The 25,136-nt window shown below is 29.9% G+C and overlaps 1 protein-coding gene across 1 annotated transcript in view; it reads right to left on the bottom strand.

The window, feature by feature from the left end:
• Positions 1-24,239, bottom strand: part of LOC135127385 (uncharacterized) — a 29,784-nt gene extending 5,545 nt beyond the window's left edge. Inside the window, exons 1-2 of the mRNA XM_064053832.1 lie at positions 23,249-24,239; positions 21,138-21,836 (exon numbers count right to left, since the gene is read on the bottom strand). Coding sequence (XP_063909902.1) covers positions 21,138-21,836; positions 23,249-24,239 — 1,690 coding nt within the window. The remainder of the gene's footprint in view (positions 1-21,137; positions 21,837-23,248) is intronic.
• Positions 24,240-25,136: the final 897 nt, after the last annotated feature.

The following is a 25,136-nucleotide window of genomic DNA, read 5'->3' as shown; positions in this document are numbered from 1 at the left end:
AAAACGGAGAAACGAAAAAAAAATGAAATTGAAAAAACCAAAAATTATAAAATCGAAGCATTGAAAAATTGTAAAAATAGAAAATAAAAAAATAAAACCAACATTTTCAAATTGAAAATTTGAAGAATTGAAACATTAAAGAATCGAAAACTAACAAAGTAAGAATTAGAGAAATTTTAAATCGGAAATTTGAAAATACTAAAAAAATGAAAAACTGAAAAATCGTAAAAACAAATAATTGAAAGAACAAAAAATTATAAAATCGAAACAATGAAAATTCGAATAATTGAAAAAATAAAGAAGATAGAAAACTGAAACGAAAAATTGCAAATCAAGAATTGAAAAATGGAAATTTGAAATCTCGAGAAACACAAATCCAAAAATTTCAAAATCTAAAAATTGAAAAATTTAAACATGAAAACACGAAAAGTTCGAAATCGAAAAACTGAAGAAACAAAAAAATGAAATAATAAAGCATTGAAAAATTCAAATCAAACAAGCTTTCTACTTTATAGACATTATCAGAAAATAAAAATCGACTTCGACAAATTTTTCGTTTTTCGATTTTTAATTTGTCAGTTTTTCAATTTTCGATTTTTCAATTTTCTGTTTCCATAATTTTTCAAGCTCTTGATTTTTATTTTTCCTTTTCTCGATTGTATATCACAGTTTTTCGTTCTTTCATGTCCTTATTGTTCAATGTTTCTTTCGATTTTATAATTTTTCGTGTTATCAGTCGTTGATTTCAACTCTTAGATTTTCCAGTTTTTAGATTTTTTTTATTTTGCAATTTTTGGATTTCTCAATTATTCGACTTTCCGATTTCTTAAAAAAACGAAATTGTAAATTTTTATGAAAAAAATATGTTAATAACCACAAAGAAAAAGCCCAACAATAAAAAACTTCTGGAGAAACGACCGACATAATATAAATTAAGCCTTTTGAGAAAATTTGAAGTACGTTGTGTAAAATTAGAAAATCGCTACCGAATTCAATATTTGGAAGAAATAGTTTGACTTCAGGCACTTGGGTTATTATTTTGTTAGAGATGTCGGTTATTATTTGCTCATCTTTAAAGTTTTCAGAAGCGATCCACCACAACACTCCCCACAAAAAAAGTAAAAAATGCCTGTTCCATCGTTTTCAATCTTTAATTTTCATTTCAAGTGGTTTATCTACTAAATTATTTGTGTTAAACGAACATGTTATTTACTAATTTATTTTAGCTCATAGAGATATTATCATTATTATTACTGTTAGATCTGTACAATAAAATGTAAGTCACGTGAATAGAACCTAATGGACGAGCGTAAAGCTAGTGGTTACGTAAGTAAACGCTTGATAAATTCTATTCCTGCGCCGTAAAGCCGAATTAGAACCGACGCGAATTCCCCTGCAACAAAAGGAAAAGAAAATTTAAATTCTACGTAAAGTGCATATCTATTACCTTAATTTTTAAACAAGTGCTTCAGTCCCTCGGGCCCTAGATGAAGCTCCTGCAGGATATAAAGTAACAATTGGAAGCAGTCGCGCCCCAGATCCGAGATAAATTGAATGCAAAACAAACACAAACTAATTTCGAAAGGGAAGAAAACTCAAAAAGGAGCCGCTCTTTTGAAGTCTAAACTCAAGAAAAAAGCATCCCGGAACAATGCTCCAAGTTTTGGCACTTTAATTAGCTACATTTCGAAGGGGTTTATGGAGGAATTAAAAAACAAAGAGAAACGTTAATTGAGCGAGTTAAGCCAGCGTTAGCAATATCTCCCAGGAATTGCCATAAATGGACACTCTGCTGGAATTATGTAACAATGGCGACATAATCGGGTGTCAGTACAAGCTGCGACTTATCAGATATCCACCCTAAAATTGCGTGATTCCTGCGCCATACAGAAATGTCATCTATTGTAATGTTCCGGAGTCAATGATTTATAGAGATTGATTCTGGGCGCAGATGGAGTTGACCAATTAAGGCGAGGTCCAGGGAGATTATGAGATTCGGACAGGCGATATTGTGGGTTTTAATATGGGGTTTCTTCGATTCGGAGTTTAATTGCGATCGGCTAAAAAGCGAATTGCAGCAGAGTTGCTTAATGATAATAAATCGGATGATGTGGGGTTGAATAAATCGTAATTAGACGTGGAACGGAATCGGTCGTTGTTTAAAACGATCAAATATTAGACATTTCTTCGAAAATGTTTCCTTTTTTATTGTTCAGACGTTCTAAAAGTCTGAAATATGATCTATTTTGATATATTTTCTTTTATACAAATACCTGACCAGACTTTTGTCTAAGTTAGTGCTATTTCGAGCTAGCTATTTTTTCTTGTAAGCGGCGATTTTCTCCTCGCTTGCTTTGAAAAATAGAGAGTCGTAACTTATCGGTGTGTTGGGTTTTCGGAGTTGACACATTCTTCCTGAAAATAGCTGAAAAGCCAGTTGCATGTCTCACCAGCTCGTCATGCAACTTTGTATGAGTCGGAGTGATGAACAAACTCAATTTTATTTATACTAGCTACAACCCGAGGTAAAATAATACAGAAATTTTAAACACATAAGAAAAATGATTTCGGTTATTAGTTGCTTATTTCAACAGAACTTCCCTCGCCCACGAAGTACAGTCCAATAAATACTCTTCTTTGAAAGATTATTAAAATATTTTGCGATTTTTGTTTTCTGATAACCCCTATAATGTAAAAACACTCTCGCAGTTTATTTGACTTGAATTTTTCAATTATTCAATTTTGCGTTTGCTGTTTCATAATTTTTTCGATTTGCAGTTATTCACATTTTCAAGTTTAAATTTTGTAGATTTTTAATTTTCCAACTTTTGAATTTTTTATTTTTCAATTTTTCGTTTCGGTTCTTTGGTTTTTTATTTTTTTCAGTTATTCGATTTTTCAATGTTTTGATTTTATAATTTTTTGTTTTTTCGATTTTTTAATTTTTCAATTTTTTCTTTCTTCAATTGTTCCATTTAAAATTTCTCGAATGTATTTTTAATGTTTCAATTTTTCAATCCTTTAATTTTCCATTTCTTCAAATTTTCGATTTGCAATAATTTTTGGTTCCAATCAGTTTTTATCTTTTTATTTTTTCAATTATTCGTTTTTTTCCCGGTATCGATTTTGTTCTTTCACTTTTAACTTTCTCAATTTTTCGTTCCTTCCATTTTTCAACTTGGGAATTTTCAATTTTTCGTCTTTTTCGTTTTTTCAAATTTTCGATTTAATATTTCTCGAGTTTTAAATCTTTTATTTATCAATTTTTCGGTTCTTTAATGCTTCAATTCTTCAAATTCTCGATTTGCAGTTTTTTGGTTTCATTCTCTTATTTTCTTTATTTTTACGATATTTCGATTTTTCAATAGGTACTCAAATTTTGTAATTTTTTGATTTTTCAATTTCAGTTCTTTCAATTTTTCGTTTCTTCAGTTTTCAATTCATTTTTTTTTTCTTGTTCTTCACTTCTGCGGTTTTCATTTATAAGTGTTTCAGTTTTCCAGTTTCTCGATTTTCCAATCTCTTGTTTCTTTAATTTTTTGATTTTCTAGTTTTGATTTTAAATATTTAACAAAAATTTGACTTTTAAAACTTTTCACTTTAGCAATTTTACGGTTTTACAATTTTTTCATTTTTCAATTATTGAATTTTAAATCTTTTCAAAGTTTGATTTTTCAATTTTTCGTTTCTTCAAATTTTCGATTCGGTTTATTTTCTTTATTTTTACAATTTTTCGATTTGGAATTTTCGTTTCGGTTTTTTTCTGTATTTTTTCAATGTTTCGGTTTAACAATGTTCGGATTTTCTAATTTTTTTTATTTCAATGTGACATTTTTCAATTTTAGATTTTTCAGTTTCCCGATTGTTCAATTTTTTGTTTCAGCAGTTTTTCTAGTTTTCATTTTAAATATGTAGCCCAATGATAATTACAACTTTTAAAATTTTTCACTTTTTGGGTTTTACAATTTTAGAATTTTTCCATTTTTCAATTATGGAATTTTCAAATTTCTTTATTTATTCGATTTTTTAAGTTTTGGATTTCCAATTTTTCATTTAGTCGATATTTAATTTCTATATTTTTTCGATTATACAAATTTTTAGGTTTTCCAATTTTTCGACTCGATTCGTTTTTCTTCATTCCAATTTTTCAATTTATTAGTTTTTTCGATTTTTAACTTTCTCTATTATCTTCAAGTCTTCGATTTGCAATTTTTTGATATCAGACTTTTCGATCATGCAGTTTTTCATTTTTTCATTTTTTCGATTTTTCAATTTTTTGTAAATTGTAAAACTGCAAAATTAAAAAAATAAACGACGAAAAAGTAAAAATAAAAACTCTTAAAAATCTAAAAACTGGAAATCAAGAACTTGAAAATTGAAGAAACGCAAAACTGAAAAATCTAAAACGTAAAAATTGAGAAACTTAAAAATCGAAAAAACGAAATATTGAAAATGAAAGAAATCCAAAAATTGCAAAATTGAAAAAATAAAAAATTCGAAAATCCAGGAATTGAAAAATCAAAGATTGAAAAATTAAAGAACTGAATAAACGAAAAATTATGAAATAATAAGAAATATTGAATGGGTGCAGGAAATGACAAAAACGAAAAATTGTGATATAACATCGAGAAAATGAAAATTAGTAAATCGGGAAAATGAAAAATAAAAATCAAGAAAAAAATTGAAAAATTGGAAAATTAAAAACTACGATACTGAAAAATTGATACTGAAAGATGCAAATGAAAAATTAAAAAAATTGAAAGTCGAGAAATTGAAAAATTGAAAAAATGAAAGTTGCAGAAATGAAAAATCATGAAACCGAAACATGGAAAAATGGAAAAATTAAAAAAATTAACGAAAATGAAAAAACGGTGAACTCTGATATCAAAAAATTGTAAAATCGAAGAAAACGGAAAAGGAAAAATTATAAAAACCAAAGAAATATTAAAAAATAAGAAACTTAAAAATAGAATAAACCGATATTTAATCGAAAAAATGAACATTAAAAATCGGGAAAATGAAAACTAAAAATCAAGAAACTTGAAAAATTGAGAAACTTAAAAATCGAAAAAATGAAATATTGAAAATGAAAGAAATCGGAAAATCGCATAATTGATAAATCCAAAAATTGCAAAATTGAAAAATTAAAAAATTGGAAAATCCAGGAATTGAAAAATCAAAGATTGAAAAATTAAAGAACTGAATAAACGAAAAATTATGAAATAATAAGAAATATTGAATGGGTGCAGGAAATGAAAAAAACGAAAAATTGTGATATAACATCGAGAAAATGAAAATTAGTAAATCGGGAAAATGAAAAATAAAAATCAAGAAAAAAATTGAAAAATTGGAAAATTAAAAACTACGATACTGAAAAATTGATACTGAAAGATGCAAATGAAAAATTAAAAAATTTGAAAGTCGAGAAATTGAAAAATTGAAAAAATGAAAGTTGCAGAAATGAAAAATCATGAAACCGAAACATGGAAAAATGGAAAAATTAAAAAAATAAAGAAAATGAAAAAACAGTGAACTCTGATATCAAAAAATTGTAAAATCGAAGAAAACCGAAAAGGAAAAATTATAAAAACCAAAGAAATATTAAAAAATAAGACATGAAAATAGAATAAACTGATATCTAATCGAAAAAATGAACATTAAAAATCGGGAAACTAAAAAATAAAAGTCCAAAAACTTGAAAAATTGAGAAACTTAAAAATCGAAAAAACGAAATATTGAAAATGAGAGAAATCGGAAAATCGGATAATTGATAAATCCAAAAATTGCAAAATTGAAAAAATAAAAAATTGGAAAATCGAGGAATTGAAAAATCAAAGATTGAAAAATTAAAGAATTGAATAAACGAAAAATTATGAAATAAAAAGAAGCATCGAATGGGTGCAGGAAATGACAAAAACGAAAAATTATGATATAACATCCAGAAAATGAAAATTAGTAAATCGGAAAAATGAAAAATAAAAATCAAGAAAACAAACTGAAAAATTGAAAAATTAAAAATTAAGATACTGAAAAATATCGATACTGAAAGATGCAAATGAAAAATTAAAAAATTTTAAAGTCAAAAAATTGAAAAATTGAAAAAATGAAAGTTGCAGAAATGAAAAATCATGAAACCGAAACATGGAAAAATGGAAAAATTAAAAAAATTAACGAAAATGAAAAAACAGTGAACTCTGATATCAAAAAATTGTAAAATCGAAGAAAACGGAAGAGGAAAAATTATAAAAACCAAAGAAATATTAAAAAATAAGAAACTTGAAAATAGAATAAACCGATATTTAATCGAAAAAATGAACATTAAAAATCGAGACAATGAAAACTAAAAATCAAGAAACTTGAAAAATTGAGAAACTTAAAAATCGAAAAAATGAAATATTGAAAATGAAAGAAATCGGAAAATCGCATAATTGATAAATCCAAAAATTGCAAAATTGAAAAATTAAAAAATTGGAAAATCCAGGAATTGAAAAATCAAAGATTGAAAAATTAAAGAACTGAATAAACGAAAAATTATGAAATAATAAGAAATATTGAATGGGTGCAGGAAATGACAAAAACGAAAAATTGTGATATAACATCGAGAAAATGAAAATTAGTAAATCGGGAAAATGAAAAATAAAAATCAAGAAAAAAATTGAAAAATTGGAAAATTAAAAACTACGATACTGAAAAATTGATACTGAAAGATGCACATGAAAAATTAAAAAAATTGAAAGTCGAGAAATTGAAAAATTGAAAAAATGAAAGTTGCAGAAATGAAAAATCATGAAACCGAAACATGGAAAAATGGAAAAATTAAAAAAATTAACGAAAATGAAAAAACGGTGAACTCGGATATAAAAAAATTGTAAAATCGAAGAAAACGGAAAAGGAAAAATTATAAAAACCAAAGAAATATTAAAAAATAAGACACATGAAAATAGATTAAACTGATATCTAATCGAAAAAATGAACATTAAAAATCGGGAAACTGAAAAATGAAAATCAAGAAACTTGAAAAATTGACGAAACGAAAAATTGAAAAATTAAAAAATTTGTAAGACGAGAAATTGAAAAATTGAAAAAATGAAAGTTGCTGAAATGAAAAATTATGAAATCGAAACATTGAAAAATGGAAAAATTAAAAAAATAAAGAAAATGAAAAACGGAGAATTGTACAATCGAAAAAAATGGAAAAATAAAAAATTATAAAATCAAAAGAAACATTAAAAAATAAAACAGATGAAAACACAAAAATCTGTGATATCAAATCGAGGAAATGAAAATTAAAAAATCGGGAAACTGAAAAATAAAAATCAAGTATCTTGAACAATAAGGAACCGAAAAACTGAAAAATTAGAGAAAAAGGAAACACGAAAAATTATGAAATCGCAAAAAAACATTGAAAAAAATAAAAGACATGGATCAACAAAAAATGATATCAAATCGAAAACATGGAAATTAAAACGCAGGAAAATGAAAAATTAGAAAGAAAAACTTGAAAAATTGAAAAGTCGAACAATTAAAAATTGGGAAACTAAAACATCAAAAATTAAAAAATTGTAATATCGAAAAATTGCAATTCGCGAAATTGAAAAAACGAAGTTTCGAGGAAACAAAAAATTGCAGAAACGAAGAATTGAAAAATTTGGGAATCGAGAAACTGGAAAATTGAAGAAATTAAAGTTGCAAAAACCAAAAATGATGAAACTGAAACATTGAAATATGGAAAAACTAAAAATTAAAGAAAATGGAAAACGGAGAACTGTGATATCACAAAACTGTAACATCTAAGAAAACGGAAAAACGAAAAATTATAAAATCGAAAGAAACATTAAAAAATAAAACACATGAAAACACAAAATCTGTGATATCAAATCGAGGAAATGAAAATTAAAAAATCGGGAAACTAAAACATAAAAATCAAGAATCTTGAAAAATGAGGAAACGAAAAATTGAAAAATGAAAAATTGAAAAACTGAAAAATCGAAAAATAAAAAATTGAAAAATTTGTACGTCGAGAAGTTCAAATAGTGGAACAATTTAAAGTTGTAAAAACAAAAGAATGAGAAATGGAACATTTAAGAAATTAGTGAAAACGAGAAGACGAAAAATTGTGATATTAAAATATTGTAAAGTCAAAGAAAAAGGAAACACGAAAAATTACAAAATCCAAGGAACAGTGAAAAAATAAAGCACATGAAAAAAAAAAAGAAATCAGGAAAATGAAAAATAACAAAGAAAAACTTGAAGAATTCAGGAAACGAAAAATAGAAAAATCGAAAAATCGCAAGTTGAAAAATAGAAGAAACGAAAAATGGAAAACTGTAATATCGAAAAATTGTAACTCGAAAAATTGTATTTGAAATCAAAATTAAAGATTCAAAACGATGGAACGCACATCTTTACATTTTTGTTGGGAGTGTTGTGACGGATCGCTCCTAAAAACTTTAAAAATGAGCAAACAATAACCGACAAACTCTAACAAAATAACAACACAAGTGCCTAAAGTCAAATTATTTCTCCTCAAATTTTCTCAAAAGGCTTAAATTATATTTTGACGATTGGTTCTCCAGAAGTTTTTTTTTTATTGTTAGACTTTTCCCTTTGTGATTCTTAAAATATTTTTTCATAAAAAAATTACAAAATATTTAGGAATTAGACTTCGAAAACGATATAAGAAACAATAAGCCACACTCTTTACTAAAATAATAGCTCGAATCTCCAAAGTGAAATTATTTGTTCCAAATGTTAAATTCTGTTCCCAGTTTTCCAAATTTACACGAAATAATTCTTAGTCTCTAGAAGTTAGTTTTATTGTAATTTTTTTTTTGTGATACTTCGCATCTTTATTTTTTCATAAAGAGTTTATAAATTAAAGACACATTTTTTACATTTTTGTGGGGAGTATTGTGGTGGATCATGCTTGAAAACTTTAAAAATGAGCTAATAATAAGCGATATTCCGTAAACCTGAGTCTCTAGACAGAAATTATTACTTCTAGTTGTTGAATTCGGGCGTAATTTTCTAATTTTACAAAACATGCCCCAAAATTATCATGTTTATTAAATATATGATTCAGTTTCGCATAAAACTCATGGACCAAGTATTCCATATCTATGTATAATCTCATTAAGAAAATTTGGTTGAACTACATTACTTAAAGTAATTTAAAGAATTATAACATCTTAGCACCAAGTTGACTGAATCGGAGTAGTGTAAGCCATTTTCAGGTGATGCCTGATCGATAATCATCCCAGGGTTCATGGAGATAAAACCAGTTTAGAGAACACTAGACACAATTACTTTTTGATCAGTTTACATTTGGGTGGGCTCTAATTAAACTAAACATTTTATTGAAAACAAACAACTTAAATCAGCTCCTACGGTTTCCGTTAGTGACCGTAGCGTAGCGTTGCTTTCTCTCCCACTTCTTCTCCATCTGCCTTTGTAGCTTTTGTGTGGGAATTAGTCATTTAAATTAATATTAGTCCAGCGCCATGTACGCAATTCATTTACAATAACACCTCTAGCAGAACTACCCCAGCCTGTGTCCGTTCGCAATAGCCAGAACGCACCAATGAGCGCTCTCCAGCGCTAAGAAGTCTTTAAAGGCCATTATTTCGATTAAGGCAAGTCTGTTTCCACTTATCTAAATTAGGCAGACGCAACGGCTCGGAAAGGGTCAGTTTTGAGTCGAAAACTTGGAGAACAACATTTAAATAATAACGACACGCAGGAATTAGAGGGTAGTTGTGTTAGACGCCGCGATAATGATTTTACGCCGGGAGTTTAGAAGAGTTGAATTAAATAAAAAGGTTTTATTTTACCTTACGAGCGGTTTGTTGGAGAGATCCAGCACAATCTCTTTCGCATTAACTTAATTAAAATGGAATGAAACACGAGGCCACGGATACCGACCCTTTACTCATTTAAATAAAATTATGAGGAATAATGAAAGAAGTTGCGCAAAAAGCAGAACCGTCGAAAATAAAACTCAGAAAAATGACTTTTTCGACTCGGGGCGAACTAGCCCCTGAATCATCTAGTAGTAACAGGTTCGGCGGCACGAGGGGATGGAATTTAATTTATAACTACTTTTCGTCCTTCCGGAATTTAAAATACGGCCATCCCGGCTGCTTTGTTTAGAAGCTTATTATGACGTCTGTGTTGCTAAATGCTTTATGAGCACTTTAATTTTCTAGGGGAGTTTATTAAGTGCAAACTAAAGTATTTATCTGTGGCTAGGGTGGATTATACACACCCTATTATTTCGAATAACCACCATTTTGAGTACACCCTTGATAACTGCAAACTCTCTATATATGCTACTTTAACAATTAGTTCGAATCATCCATACAGCTACAAATTAAAGCCGATTACAACATCGTAATCACAATCAAATGCACCAACTTCGTCTCCAACTAGTGTTCACTAACAATTACAATTTGCCGTTGGAAAATAAACCGATAATAATAAACTCGTATTCGACCTCGTTCCGATTGAGCAAAGCACTTTACCTCCAACCGGCTTAAACCCTATAGACGAAAGTCGCTCGAGATAAAAACGTAAAATGGCAACAATACGTCAAACCTCTTGAGTGACACTCGTGACAAAGAGGACTTCCTGAAATAGTTTGGAGCGATAACGAGACGTTCCTGTGTCAAAGAGACGGAAATTATCGACAGGTTTGGACGAAACATTATCCTTTATTAATGTAGTTTACGATAAACGACAAGATTTCCGACCCTCCTGAATGCAGTATCTTCACACTTGAGTAGTATTGGGGACAACACTAGGAAAGTCTTATTCAGAATCGTTTGTAGTCAGCAAACATAAAATACATGTGCTTGAATGTTTCACGGCGGCTGATGTGCTCATATACTTGCTGCTTTGGAGAGGTAGCTTAGGACAGCACTTTGACGAAATTACGAAGACGAATTGAGTTGGCTTGAAATATTCAGTTATTGGGGGGTCACAAGTTGACAGCTCGTTGGTGAGGAGGTCGGATTTCAATATTTTTCTGTCTGGGTAATGAAATATGTAACAAAAATCTAGATAAACAGTGTCTGGATGAAACCAGAATGAGCGGAGGATTCATTATTAATGTTTTCGTCAAAGACTTCATAAAACATCGGAAATTTAAAACTCAATCTTTTTACTTTTTTGTGGGGGGTGTTGTGGCGGCTCGCTCTTCATTTTACAAAAGGTGGGCTTCTTCTTTCTCTGATTCTTAAAGCATTTTTTTCATAAAAAGCAATTAAAGACGCAACGATGTAGCGCTTTTTTTTACTTTATTGTAGGGAGTGTTGTGGTGGATCACCTCCAAAAGTTTAAAAATTAGCAAATAATAATAGGTGATATTTTTTACCAAAATAATGGTCCGAATCTCTAAAGTTAAATTCGGTGGTTTTCAGCTTGCTCCCAGAGTATTATTGATTCTTTTGTTTTTTTCTGTGGTTGCGAAAGAGTATTTTCATGAAAGCTTAACAAAATATTTATAAATTATTGACACTTGAAAACGATGTAAAGCACATTATTTCTCATTTTTTCTACTTTCTTCTCATTTCTTTATTGTTGTTTTCTTTACTTCTTGGTGTATCTCTTTATAGAGTTTACAAAATATTTAGAAATTAAAGGCATTTTAAAACGATGTGACGCACGTTTTTTACTCCTTGGAAACTTTTTCTCATTTCTAATTTCTTCTCATTTATTCTCATTTGTCATTTCGCATTTCGCCTCATTCCTCGTTTGTTATTGCTTCTCATTTCTTATTCCTTCTCACATTTTTTCTGCTTTCTTATTTCTTCTCAATTGTTATTTTTCATCTCTCTTTTCTAAAAAAAAATTTTCATTTCAATCCTTAAATATTTTGACATTGCCCTGCTTGTATATCTATCACTGTTTTAAATTTTTAGTAAACCAAATTAATCAATTTCCTACACTGAGTTCTTTCCATGACTATAATACCAGGTCCACAAATTTGTTAATCGAAAATTTGAGAATAAACCGTTGCAGAACTGCCAGGAACTATTTCTGTATAGTGTTCTTTAACAAATTACCTCAGAGTTTCCGCAACCTTCCACCATCTCAATTTCTAAAAAAAATCAAGGATGTCTTAACCGAAAATAGTTTTTATAGTTTCAATGAATATTTTCAATATAATTTTGAGTAATTTCTTGTTTATCATGTAGCTAGCTCATAATCTACATAAGTATTGTATTGCATGGTTTTTATGTTTATTTTTACTATTACATTCTTGTAAACTTTGGACGAGTGTATAAACTTTATGTTTTTAGCACAATAAAATTACTTACTTACTTACTTACTTACTTACTTACTAAAGTCGTCTTCTTTCTCACTTCTCATTGCTCATTCCGCATTTTGCGTTTGGTGTTTTACACAACACATTTCTTCGAATTTCTCCCCACTTCTCATTTCTCATTTTTCATGACATTTTATTTCTCATTTTTGTTCAGTTCCTATTTTTTCTCATTTATTCGTTTTCATTTTTCATTTCTCATTATGCAGTTTGCATTTCATATTCTTCCAATTTCTTCTAAATGCTGCTAATTGCTTCTAGTTTCTTCTAATTCCTTCTCATTTGTTCTAATTTCTTCTCATTTCTTCTCAGTTCTCATTTTTTTGATTTTACATTTTTTTTAGTTTCTAATTTCTTCTCATATATTCTCATTTGTCATTTCGCATTTCGCCTCATTCCTCGTTTGTTATTGCTTCTCATTTCTTATTCCTTCTCACATTTTTTCTGCTTTTTTATTTTTTCTCAATTGTTATTTTTCATCTCTCTTTTCTAAAGTCATCTTCTTTCTCCCTTCTCATTGCTCATTCCGCATTTTGCGTTTGGTGTTTGACATCACGCACTTCGTCGAAGTTCGTCGCATTTCTCCCCATTTCTGATTTCTCAGTTCTGTTTTCTCATTTTTCATGACTTTTTATTTCTCATTTCTGCTCAGGTCTCATTTATTCTAATTTCTTTTCATTTGTCCGTTTTCTTTTCTCATTTCTCATTATAGAGTTTGCATTTCGTATTCTTCCAATTTGTCCTAATTTCAGCTAATATCTTCGAATTTCTTCTAAATACTTCTCATTTCTTTTCGTTTATCATCTTTCATTCCTTCTTCTTCCACATTTTTCATGTATTTTCATTTCTCATTACTTTTCAGGTCTCCTTTCTTCTCATTTCTTCCTATTTATTCTATTTTGTCATTTTTCATTTCCCATTTCTCTTCTTTCTCATTTTTATTGCTCATTTTTTTCTCTATTTCGCACTTCTCATTACTCATTTTGCATTTCTCAATTCGCATTTATTTTATATTTTTCATTTCTTCTCAGTAATTCCAATCTCATTTCTTCTCACTTGTCATTTCTCATTTTTTATTTTGCATTTCGTCTCATTCCGCGTTTGTTCTTTCTTCTCATTTCTGATTTCTTCTCACATTTCTTCTGCTTTCTTATTTCTTCTCAATTGTCATTTCTAATTTCTCGTTTCTAAATTTCTCTTCTTTCTTATTTTTCATGTGTTTTCATTTCTCATTTCTCATTGCTCATTCCGCATTTTGCGTTTGATGTTTTACATAACACATTTCTTCGAATTTCTTCGAATTTCTCCCCACTTCTCATTTCTCATTTGTCATGACACTTTATTTCTCATCTTTGTTCAGTTCCTATTTTTTCTCATTTATTCGTTTTCACATCTCATTTCTCATTACGCAGTTTGCATTTCATATTCTTCCAATTTTTTCTAAATGCTGCTAATTGCTTCTAGTTTCTTCTAATTCCTTCTCATTTCTTCTAATTTCTTCTCATTTCTTCTCACTTCTCATTTTTCCTATTTTACATTTTTTTCCTTTCTCATTTCTTCTCTTTGTTTTTTCATTTTTTCTCATTTCTTCACATCTGTTCACATTTGTCATATCTCATTACACAATTTGCATTTCTCACTTTGCATTACGCATTTCTTCTAATTTCTTCGTTTTTTTCGAATTTATTCTCATTTTTGACGTCTTTTCGTTTCTCATTTCGCATGTCTCATTACGCATTTCCCATTTAATTTCTGGTTTTCATTTCTTCTCACTATTTCTAACCTCATTTCTTCTCATTTCTCACTTCTTCTTATTCCTGAATTCTTAGCCTTCATTTCCTATCTACCATTGTCATTTTAAAATGCTAAAATTAGAAATGCAACATGAGAAATGAGAAATGCGAAATGCGAAATGAAAAATTGGAAATCCGCAATGGGATATGGGAAATGAGAAATGCGAAATTAGAAATACGAAATGAAAAATGAGAAGTGAAACATAAAAAAATCAGGAATGAGAAATGAAGAACCAAAACTGCGAAATAATAAATGAGGAATAAGAGAAATGGCAGATGAAAACTGAGAAATATATAATGCGATATGACAAATTAAAAACGCGAAATTGGAAACGAGAAATTTGTAATAAAAAATGAGAAATCAGAAATGAACGCGAAATGAGAAAAATGAGAACTGTGGAATAAGGAATGAATGCAAAATAAGAAATAAGAAGAAATGAGGAATGAAAGAGATAAGAAATGAAAAATGAAAAACCCAAATTGAGAAATGCGAAATGAAAACGTGAAACTGGTAACGAGAAATGGGAAAAGCGAAATCAGAAATGAACTCGAAATGAGAAGGAACGAGGAATGATAGAGAATAGAAATTACAAGTGGGAAATGAGAAATGCGAAATGAGTAATTAAAAATGCGAAATGAATGCGAAATTATAAATGAAAATTACGAAATAAATGAGAAACGAGAAAAAATACATGCGAAAAGATAAACACGAAATGAGAAATGAGACTTACAAAATGACAAATAAGGAATGAGAAAAAATGAGAAATGAGAAAGGAGAGACGAGAGATGAAAAATGACACACACGAAATATCAGATAGATGAGATATGAGAGAGGAGATTTGAGAGATGGGAGATTAGGAATGAGAAATAAAAAATTGGAAATAAGAAATGTAAAATACCAAATAAAAAATAAGAAATTTAAAAGGCAAAATGAGGACGAAATGAGAATTTGGAAAAGAAAAAAAGAAATACAAACTGAAAAATGAGAAATACGAAATCAGTAATGAACGCAAAATGAGAAACGAGAGAAAATGAGAACTGAGAAATCTGGAATGAAAGCGAAATGAGAAATGAGTGACGGAAAAAGAGAAAAAACAAATGGGAAATGAGAAATGCGAAATGAGTATTTAAAAATGCGAAATTAATGCGAACTAATAGATAAAAATTACGAAATGAATGAGAAATGAGAAAAAAGAAATGTGATAAGATAAACGCGAAATGAGAAATGAGAATCACAAAATGAAAAATAAGGAATAAGATAAAACGAGAAATGATAAAAGAGAGACAAGAGATGAAAAATGACAAAGACAAAATATCAGATAGGAGATGAGAGATGAGAAACCAGATTTGAGAAATGGGAGATTAGGAATGAGAAATAAAAAACTGGAAATACGAAATCTAAATTCCAGATAAAATATGACAAATTGGAAAAGCTAAATGAGTGGGAAATGAGAACTGAGAAATAAAAAAATTAGATATGAAAAAGAAAAATGAGGAATACGAAATCAGGAATGAACGTGAAATTAAAAACCAGAGAGAAAATGAGAACTGAGAAATCTAGAATGAAAACGAAATGAGAAATGAGAGATGGAAAGTGAGAAATGACAAATGGGAAATGAGAAACGCGAAATAAGTAATTAAAAATGCGAAACGAATGCGAAATTATAAATGAAAATTACGAAATGAATCAAAAATGGGAATTACAAAATAAGAAATAAGGAATGAAAGAAAACGAAAAATGAGAAAAGGGGGATGAGAGATGAAAAATGATAGATGAGAGATGAGAGAGGAGATTTGAGAGATGACAGATTAGGAATAAGAAATGAAAAATTGGAAATAAGAAATGTAAAATACCAAATGATAAATGAGAAATTAGGAATGCAAAATGAATGCGAAGTGAGAAATGAGAAATGAAAAAAAGAAATACGAAATGAATAATGATAAAAACGAAATCAGGAATGAAAGCAAATGAGAAATGAAAAGGAATGAGAATTGAGAAATCTGGAATAAAAGCGAAATGAGAAATGAGCGACGGAACATGAGAAATGAGAGACGGAAAATGGGAAATAACAAATGGAAAATGAGAAATGCGAAATGAGAAATTAAAAATGCGAAATTATAAATGAAAATTACGACATTAATGAGAAATGAGAAAAAAAATGCTATAAAACAAGCGAAATGAGAAATAAACATTGCAAAATGAGAAAAAGGAAATAGAAGAACGAAAAATGTGAAAAGGCAGATGGGAAATAGAAAATGACAGATACGAAATGACAGCTGGTAGATGAGAGATAAGAGACGAGAGTTGAGAGATCAGAGATTAGGAATGTGAAATGGAAAATTGGAAATAAGAAATCTAAAAGTCCTAATGAAAAAAGAGAAATAAAAAGGCAAAATAAGTACAAAATTAGAAGTGAGAAATAAAAAAAATAAATACGAAATGAAAAATGAAGATTACGAAATCAGGAACCAACTCGAAATGAGAAATGAGAAGAAATGAGAACTGAGAAATCTGGAATAAAAGCGAAATGAGAACTAAGAGACGGAAAAGGATAAATAACAAATGCGAAACGAGAAATGCGAAATGGTTGCGAAATTATAAATAAAAATTTCGAAATGTATAAAAAAGAAGAAATGCGATAAAATAAACAAGAAATGAGAAATGAGAATTTCAAAATGAGGAATAAGGAATGAAAAGAAATGAGAAATGTGAAACGAGAGATGAGAAATGAAAAATGACAGATGGGAGATGAGAAATGAAAGACGAGATTTGAGAGATGAGAGATTAGGATTGAGAAATGCAAAATTGGAAACAAGAAATGTAAAATGAGAAATTAGAAAGGCAAAATAAGTGCGAAATCGGAAGTGAAAAATGAAAAAAAAAGACGAAATGAAAAATAAAAAATACGAAAACAAGAATGAACGCGAAATGAGAAATGAGAAGAAATGAGAATTGAGAAATCCGGAATAAAAGCGTAATGAGAAATGAGAGACGGAAAATGAGAAATAACAAATGGGAAATGAGAAATTGAAAATGCGAAATGAATACGAAATTATAAATGAAAATGTTTGTAGTCAGCAAACATAAAATACATGTGCTTGAATGTTTCACGGTGGCTGATGTGCTCATATACTTGCTGCTTCGGAGAGGTAGCTTAGGACAGCACTTTGGCGAAATTACGAAGACGAATTGAGTTGGCTTGAAATATTCAGTTATTGGGGGGTCACAAGTTGACAGCTCGTTGGTGAGGAGGTCGGATTTCAATATTTTTCTGTCTGGGTGATGAAATATATAACAAAAATCTAGATAAACAGTGTCTGGATGAAACCAGAATGAGCGGAGGATTCATTATTAATGTTTTCGTCAAAGACTGTAAAACATCCGAAAATTAAAACTCTCTTTTTACTTTTTTGTGGGGGGTGTTGTGGCGGCTCACTCTTAAATAACCTAAAAAATGGCAAACAATAAGCAATATTCTTTGCTAGACTCATAACGCGACTTCATAAAATCAAATTATTTCTTCCAAATATCGAATTCGTTCAAGAATTTGTATTTTTACCAAACGTGGGCGTCTTCTTTGTCTGATTCTTAAAGCATTTTTTTCATAAACAGCAATTAAAGACGCTTTGCAACGATGTAGCGTTTTTTTTTTACTTTTTTGTAGGGAGTGTTGTGGTGGATCACCTCCAAAGGTTTAAAAATTTGTAGATAATAGTAGTGATATTTTTTACCAAAATAATGATGCGAGTCTTTAAGTGAAATTTTACGCAATTTGTACTGAAATTTAAGTGAAAACAATATTCTCGAAAAATATAAATTAAATTTTGTTCGTCCATTTTTCAGCTTGCTTCCAGACTATTTTTGATCCTTGTGTTTTTTTCTGTGGTTGCGAAAGTGTTTTTTCATGAAAGTTAACAAAATATTTGTAAATTATTGATACTTGAAAACGATGAAAAGCACATCATTCCTCTTTTTTTTTAATTTCTTCTCACTTCTTCTCGTTTCTTTATTGCTGTTTTCCTTACTTCTTGATGTATTTCTTTATAGAGTTTACAAAATACATATTTAAGTATTAAAGACATTTTAAAACGGTGTGAGGCACATTTTTTCTGCTTTTCTATTTCTTCTCAGTTGTTATTTCTCATCTCTCGTTTCTAAATTCTTCTTCTTTATCATTTTTCATGTGTTTTCATTTTGCATTTCTCATTTCGTCTCATTCCTCGTTTGTTATTTGTTCTCATTTATGATTTCTTCTCACATTTCTTCTGCTTTCTTATTTCTTCTCAATTGTCATTTCTCATTGTTCATTCCGCATTTTGCGTTTAGTGTTTCATATTACGCGATTCTTCGAATTTCTCCCCACTTCTCATTTCTCTTTTCTCATTTTTCATGTCTTTTCATTTCTCATTTCTGCTCAGTTCCCATTTATTCTCATTTCTTCCCATTTGATTTCTTCTAATTTCTTCTAATTAATTTATAATTTCTTCTTATTTCTTCTCATTTCTCATTTTTCCCCAGAAACGTAAAAACGTTTCTTCTTTTTTCTCATTTCTTCTCATTTTTTCTGATTTCTTCACATCTCTTTACATTTGTCATTTCTTGTTACACATTTTGCATTACCCACTTTTCATTACGCATTTCTTCCAATTTCATCGTTTTTTTCCAATTTCTTTTCATCTCTCATTTCTCATCTTCTTCCTCATTTTTCTTGTCTTTTCATTTCTTATTTTTTCTCAGGTCTGATTTATTCTCATTTCTTCCTATTTATTCTATTTTGTCATTTTTCATTTCTCATTTTTCTTTCATCTCTTTTCTCTTTTCAGTTCTCATTTCTCTCCATTTATTTTATAATTACCCACTTTTTCTCGTTTTTATTGCTCATTTTGTCTCCATTTCTCATTTCGCACTACTCACTTCGCATTTCTCATTTCCCATTTCTCATTTCACATGTCTCATTACGCATTTAATTTCTATTTTTCATTTCTTCTCAGTAATTCTAACCTCATTTCGTCTTATTTCTCATTTCTTCTCATTTCTCACTTCTTATTCCTTCATCATTTTCTATCTTCCATTCTCATTTTAAAATGATAAATTAGAAATGCAACGTGGGAAATCAGAAATGCGAAATTAGAAATACGAAATGATAAATGAGAAATACGAGAAATGACAGATGAAGAATGAGAAATATCAAATGCGAAATGACTTTCGAAAATTTTGTTGGAAATTGGTCGTATTTTGCATAGATTTGTACTTTTCAAAGGTCGATTCTGGGAAAACCCTTGGAGTTATCGAAGAAATGAAAGCGGGAGTGACTTCTACGGCCCGAAATTTACAAGAAAATATATTTAGTAAAATTTCGAAAATTTCGTTGAAAATTGCTCGAAAATTGGTCATATTTTGCATAGATTTGTACTTTTCAAAACATATTTAGTAAAATTTCGAAAATTTCGTTAAAAATTGGTCAAATTATGCATAGATTTGTACTTTTTAAAGGTCGATTCTGGAAAAACCATTGGAGTTATCAAAGAAATGAAAGCGGGAGTGACTTCTGCGGCCCGAAATCTACAAGAAAATATATTTAGTAAAATTTCGAAAATTTCGTTGAAAATTGGCCGAAAATTGGTCCTATTTTGCATAGATTTGTACTTTTCAAAGGAGATTCTGGAAAAACCATTGGAGTTATCGAAGAAACGAAAGCGGGAGTGACTTCTACTGCCCGAAATCTAGAAGAAAATATATTTAGTAAAATTTCGAAAATTTCGTTAAAAATTGGTCAAATTATAATAAATAAATAAATAAATAAATAAAGTTTATTGCCCAACAGAACTACACATTCCAGTTACAGGACAATTATAAAGAATATAAAAACAATGACAACAATTCAGAATCAAAGAAAATAACAAATTAATAAATTAAATGCATAAATAATCAAAGATCTCAATATAATAAAACATAAGAACAGTAACTTAACTTAAATAAAATTAAAATAGAAATAAATGAATGAATGAATAAATAAAAGCCGAAATAAATACCTACATTTATCTGCAATATCAAAAATCAAACACACAATCTGTAAATCTAGGCATATACATCAAGAAATAAATAACTTAAATTAAAATACAACAGTATGAAAACCATATCTGAAAGTAAAGTGTAAACTACTTAAGCTTAATTCTAACAGTGTCTTTTATAGACTTAAGGCTAGTGTTAAAAATGTCAAAATCGGAATTCATTTCTATTTCTTTTAAAAAATAGCTTATTAGATATATCGGTGCTTTTCTCCCAAAATTAGTTCTAGCAATGCTAGTGTATAGTGTTACAGAATGCCTGCTGCTAGTTCTAGGTACCAGAAAGGACAAAGAATTAGTTAAGGCCCTGCAATCAATTTGATTATTTAATAATTTATATAAAAAGACGATAACGCCAGTAACACGTCTACAAAATAATGAACTCATATCAAATTTTTCTAGTAGAGCTGTTTGCGGATAATTTCTCGTTGGCCATGTTTTCTGTTCCTTAAAATAGAGGTACTTTAAAAATCTGCGCTGTATGTTCTCAAGGCATACTACTTGATAGTTGTAATAAGGAAACCAAGCTAACGCACAGTATTCTAATTTAGAGCGCACCAAAGCATAGAACAAAGTTTTCAAAGCTTGAATGCTAGTGAAATCTTTGCAGTTTCTAATAAGGAACCCTAGTGATCTTTTAGCTTGTGAAGTAATGCTCTCCACATGTTCTGCAAAACTGAACTTATTATCATACAAAACACCTAAATCCAAAATGGAAGAGCATTTCTGTAAGCTGTGATGATTGATTTTGTAATCAAACTCGCATACATTAAGCTTGTGTGTGAACGAAATAATAAAGGATTTATTCTCATTTAAAGGTAAAAAGTTGAGCAATGACCAAGAAACCAAATTATTTATGTCTTTTTGAAGAAGCAAGGAGTCACTATTACCACTAATTTCACGGTATATTTTAATATCATCTGCGAAAATGAGAACTTTTGAGTAGCGAATACAATCTAGCACATCGTTAATAAATAATGTGAATAGCAAAGGACCAAGAGTGGAGCCCTGCGGCACTCCAGCAGCTGTGATGTAACTGTTGGACTTAAATCCATTTACTACCACAAAATTGTTGCGCTTAGTCAAATAAGATTCAAAAAGATTTGTGAGAGAATTAGAGAAACCAATATTCGACAGCTTTCTTAATAAGAGCTGGTGGTTGACTCTGTCAAAGGCCTTTGAAAAATCACCATACATCACGTCCAATTGACCTCTGTTATCCAAAGCCTGAGATATATCTTGGGAATAGCAAGTTAAATTCGTTAAAGTGGATCTGCCCATGGTAAACCCATGTTGGCCCTCATTTACTAACAACTTAGTTTGGAAGGAGATCTGATTAAAAAGAATACGTTCAAATATTTTTGAAAAATTGCACAGCAACGAAATAGGTCTATAATTGCTCACTGCTGAAACATCACCACTCTTGAAAATGGGCACAATCTTGGCGGTTTTCCACTTATCCGGAAAGCATGAAGTTTTTAAAATTATATTAAAGATATGCATTAGGGGCTTAACGAAAACATTAGAACAGTCTTTAACCAGAAAACTGGGAACTTGATCATCTCCAGCAACTTGACTATCCTTAAGTAATTTTATTGCCCTGCTTACATCATCTTCAGAAATAACCACATTAATGCAACTATTACTAATACCTGTAAGCTGACTTGAATGAGCAAAACTATTCAATGAAGGATTATGAAAAGACGAAGAAAAGAATTTAGCAAAGCAATTAACAATATCAGCTGGGTTATCATGAAAATTATGGTTAAGGTGAACTTTATTGGGAATATTGGAGCGCCCCTTTTTTTCTTTGATATACGACCAGAAGTATTTAGGATCACGCAGTAAAGCATGCTGAACATTTTTAATGTAGTTATTAAAATCCCGACGCAAGAGTTGTTTAACAATACGACGTAAAGAACTGAAGTGATTTCGAAGATGACAGGAAGGCTTTCGTTTGATTTCTCTAAACACTTTATGCTTCAGAATGATTTGTTGTCTAAGTTCAGTAGTATACCAACTCGGGAAACTGAATTTGGAACATTTAAACAATGGTACATGTTTATCAAACAATGAGTACAATATTCTGTATAACGTCTCACAGGCACTATTCACATTAGTGGACTCATACAGGACATCCCAATTAGTGGTTAATAGACCATTATATAAAGAAACATAGTCCGCCTTTTTAAAGTTATAAGTTTTTACATCTGTACACATAGACAAATTTTCGTAGGTACCAGTTTTTAAAACCAAATTAATATTAAGCGCAGGATGGTGTCGATCTTCTGGCACAATAGGACAGGTGTCCTGTTCAACCAAACATTTGCCGTAATTGGTAAAAACTAAGTCCAGTAATACCTTATTACAGTTACGAATATTGTTATACTGTGTAAGGTTCAAAAAAGACATCATATTAAATACTAAATTAGATTTTGAATCCTTTACATTATTCGAAAAAGTAGGAGCATTGAAGTCACCAATTATAAGAATATTATCTAATTCAACAGCAATATTTTCAAAACATTCTAAAAATAATTCATATTCTTGAATGGACACATCCGGAGGAATATATATCACAAAAATAAATAAAGAACTACGTCCACAACATAACTTACAAGCAACTATATCAATAAGATGAAAAGCGTCGAAAACTGATAAATCAACACTCGACACAGGAAATTTGTCACTAACTGCTAAGACCACCCCTCCACCTCTTTGCCGATTACTACATGTAAAATTACGATCGGCACGAAACACACAATAACTAGATGGCATAAATTCACAATTACTGATTGATGAGTCAAGCCATGACTCAGTTAAACAAATGACATCATAATCCGAAACATTTAAACAAAAAAATACCTCATTAACTCTCGACCTAATGCTGCGAACATTTTGGTAATAAATAGGTAGATAATCATTACCACAACTGTTGGGCCGGTTTAGTTTAAAGTAACATTCGTCGCTCTCTTCATGATGGAGTTTCTTCAAATTAACTCCGTCCCTGCATTTTTTCCTAAAAAATTCTTCTTTGGAAAATTAAACCGTCTTACACACACACCTTGTGGCCAAAAATCTTCACGTAATAAATTGTCCTTCAGACTAAAGTTTACACCAACTTTAAAGGCATCATATGTTCCCTGCAGCTTAAGATTTTCGACTATGACCTCATCAGTGGACAACTTTTTGGTTATATAAGCTTTGACACTACTAGTCTCAATGTTTTTGACAACTTTTCCGACGTAGAACCATGCTCTTTTAACGTAAGTAGAACGAAATTCACCATCATCTTCTTGCTTCGAAGTTCCAGTTATAGTGGGTACTTGTTTTCTACGATTGCTTCGATTTCTTCTTAGTTCCATCCACGGATTTTCCACTTTGTCATGAAAATTTATTTCGTCGTCCCTACTCACACGAAATTCATCTGTTTGTTTATTGGTAACAGTAGTTGACTCCTTTTTTTGAATTTTCTTTCCACGATTTCTTGCACTGTTCTTGTTATCGTTATCGGTGCTTCTCTCACCTTCAGTGAAAGGTTTATTCAAGTTCACATCAACTTTATCACGAAAATTCGGAAAATGTAATGACTGACTTGGCTTATCAATTGATTGTGTAACGACTGACGACCATTTAGGAACTGTAGATTTTATTTCTTGAGAAGAAAAGAGCTTTGGAGCAAGACTGGGGTTACTTTGTGTCATTAATTTAATCAAGTCCACATTAGTTTCTTTTAAATCTCGAACTTCCATACGCAACAACTCAATTTCATGCATTAATGGCCGAGTTACCTTTTGGATAATCTTTTCAATATCTTCATGGGAAAATTCAAATATTTGCGACTTGTTACTTGCATTATCCACACTTTCACCATTATCGCAACAGATTATTTGCGCATCACCTAGGTACTGCACATTTTTTAATAATTTCACACAGCTGGGATGACTGAGCGAATTGCACTTAACACATTTAAGCCCTGTCACGGGTATAATTTTACATTTCTTACACGCATCCCCAGAGGGATTGTTGGAAACGTCCGCACTCTCCGGACGCATAGCGCAGAATCATATTACAAATTATGCATAGATTTGTACTTTTCAAAGGACTATTCTGGAAAAACCATTGGAGTTATCGAAGAAACGAAAGCGGGAGTGACTTCTACTGCCCGAAATCTAGAAGAAAATATATTTAGTGAAATTTCGAAAATTTCGTTAAAAATTGGTCATATTTTGCATAGATTTGTACTTCTACGGCCCGAAATCTACAAAAAAAAAAAAAAATGAGAAATATAAAATGCGAAATGACAAATTAAAAATGCGGAATAAGAAATAAGAAGAAATAAGGAATGAAAGAGAAAATAAATGAAAAATGAAAAGCCGAAACTGAGAAATGCGAAATGAGAAATAAAAAACCCGAAATGGGAAACGAAAAATCTAAAACTGGTAACGAGAAATGAGAAAAGCGAAATCAGAATTGAACTCGAAATAGGAAATGAGAGGGAACGAGGAATAAGAGAGACGAGAAATGAGAAATGAAAAATGGGAAATGGGAAATGAGAAATGAGAAAAGAGAGACGAGATTTGAAAGATGAGAGATTGGGAATGAGAAATGAGAAATGAGAAATAAAAAATTGGAAATAAGAAATGTAAAATATCAAATGAAAAATGAGAAATACGAAATCAGGAATGGAGAAGAAATAAGCAATGAGAATAAATGAGAACTGAGCAATCTGGTATAACAGCGAAATGTGAAATGAGAGACGGAAAATGAGAAATAACAAATGAGAAACAAGAAATGCGAAAAAATAGATGAGATATAAAAAATGACACATACGAAATGACAGATGAGAGATGAGAGACGAGATTTGAGAGATGAGAGATTAGGAATAAGAAATGAAAAATTGGAAAAAAATGTAAAACACCAAATGAAAAATGAGTAGAAAGACAAAGTGA

The sequence above is a fragment of the Zophobas morio genome, unplaced genomic scaffold, assembly GCF_036711695.1.
Source record: "Zophobas morio isolate AGI-343-1 ecotype UQ-CSIRO unplaced genomic scaffold, CSIRO_AGI_Zmor_V1 ptg000011l, whole genome shotgun sequence".
NCBI classification, from domain to species: Eukaryota; Metazoa; Arthropoda; class Insecta; order Coleoptera; family Tenebrionidae; genus Zophobas; species Zophobas morio.
Note: the sequence above shows the minus strand (reverse complement) of the source record. Positions and strands in the feature narration are given on the sequence as shown.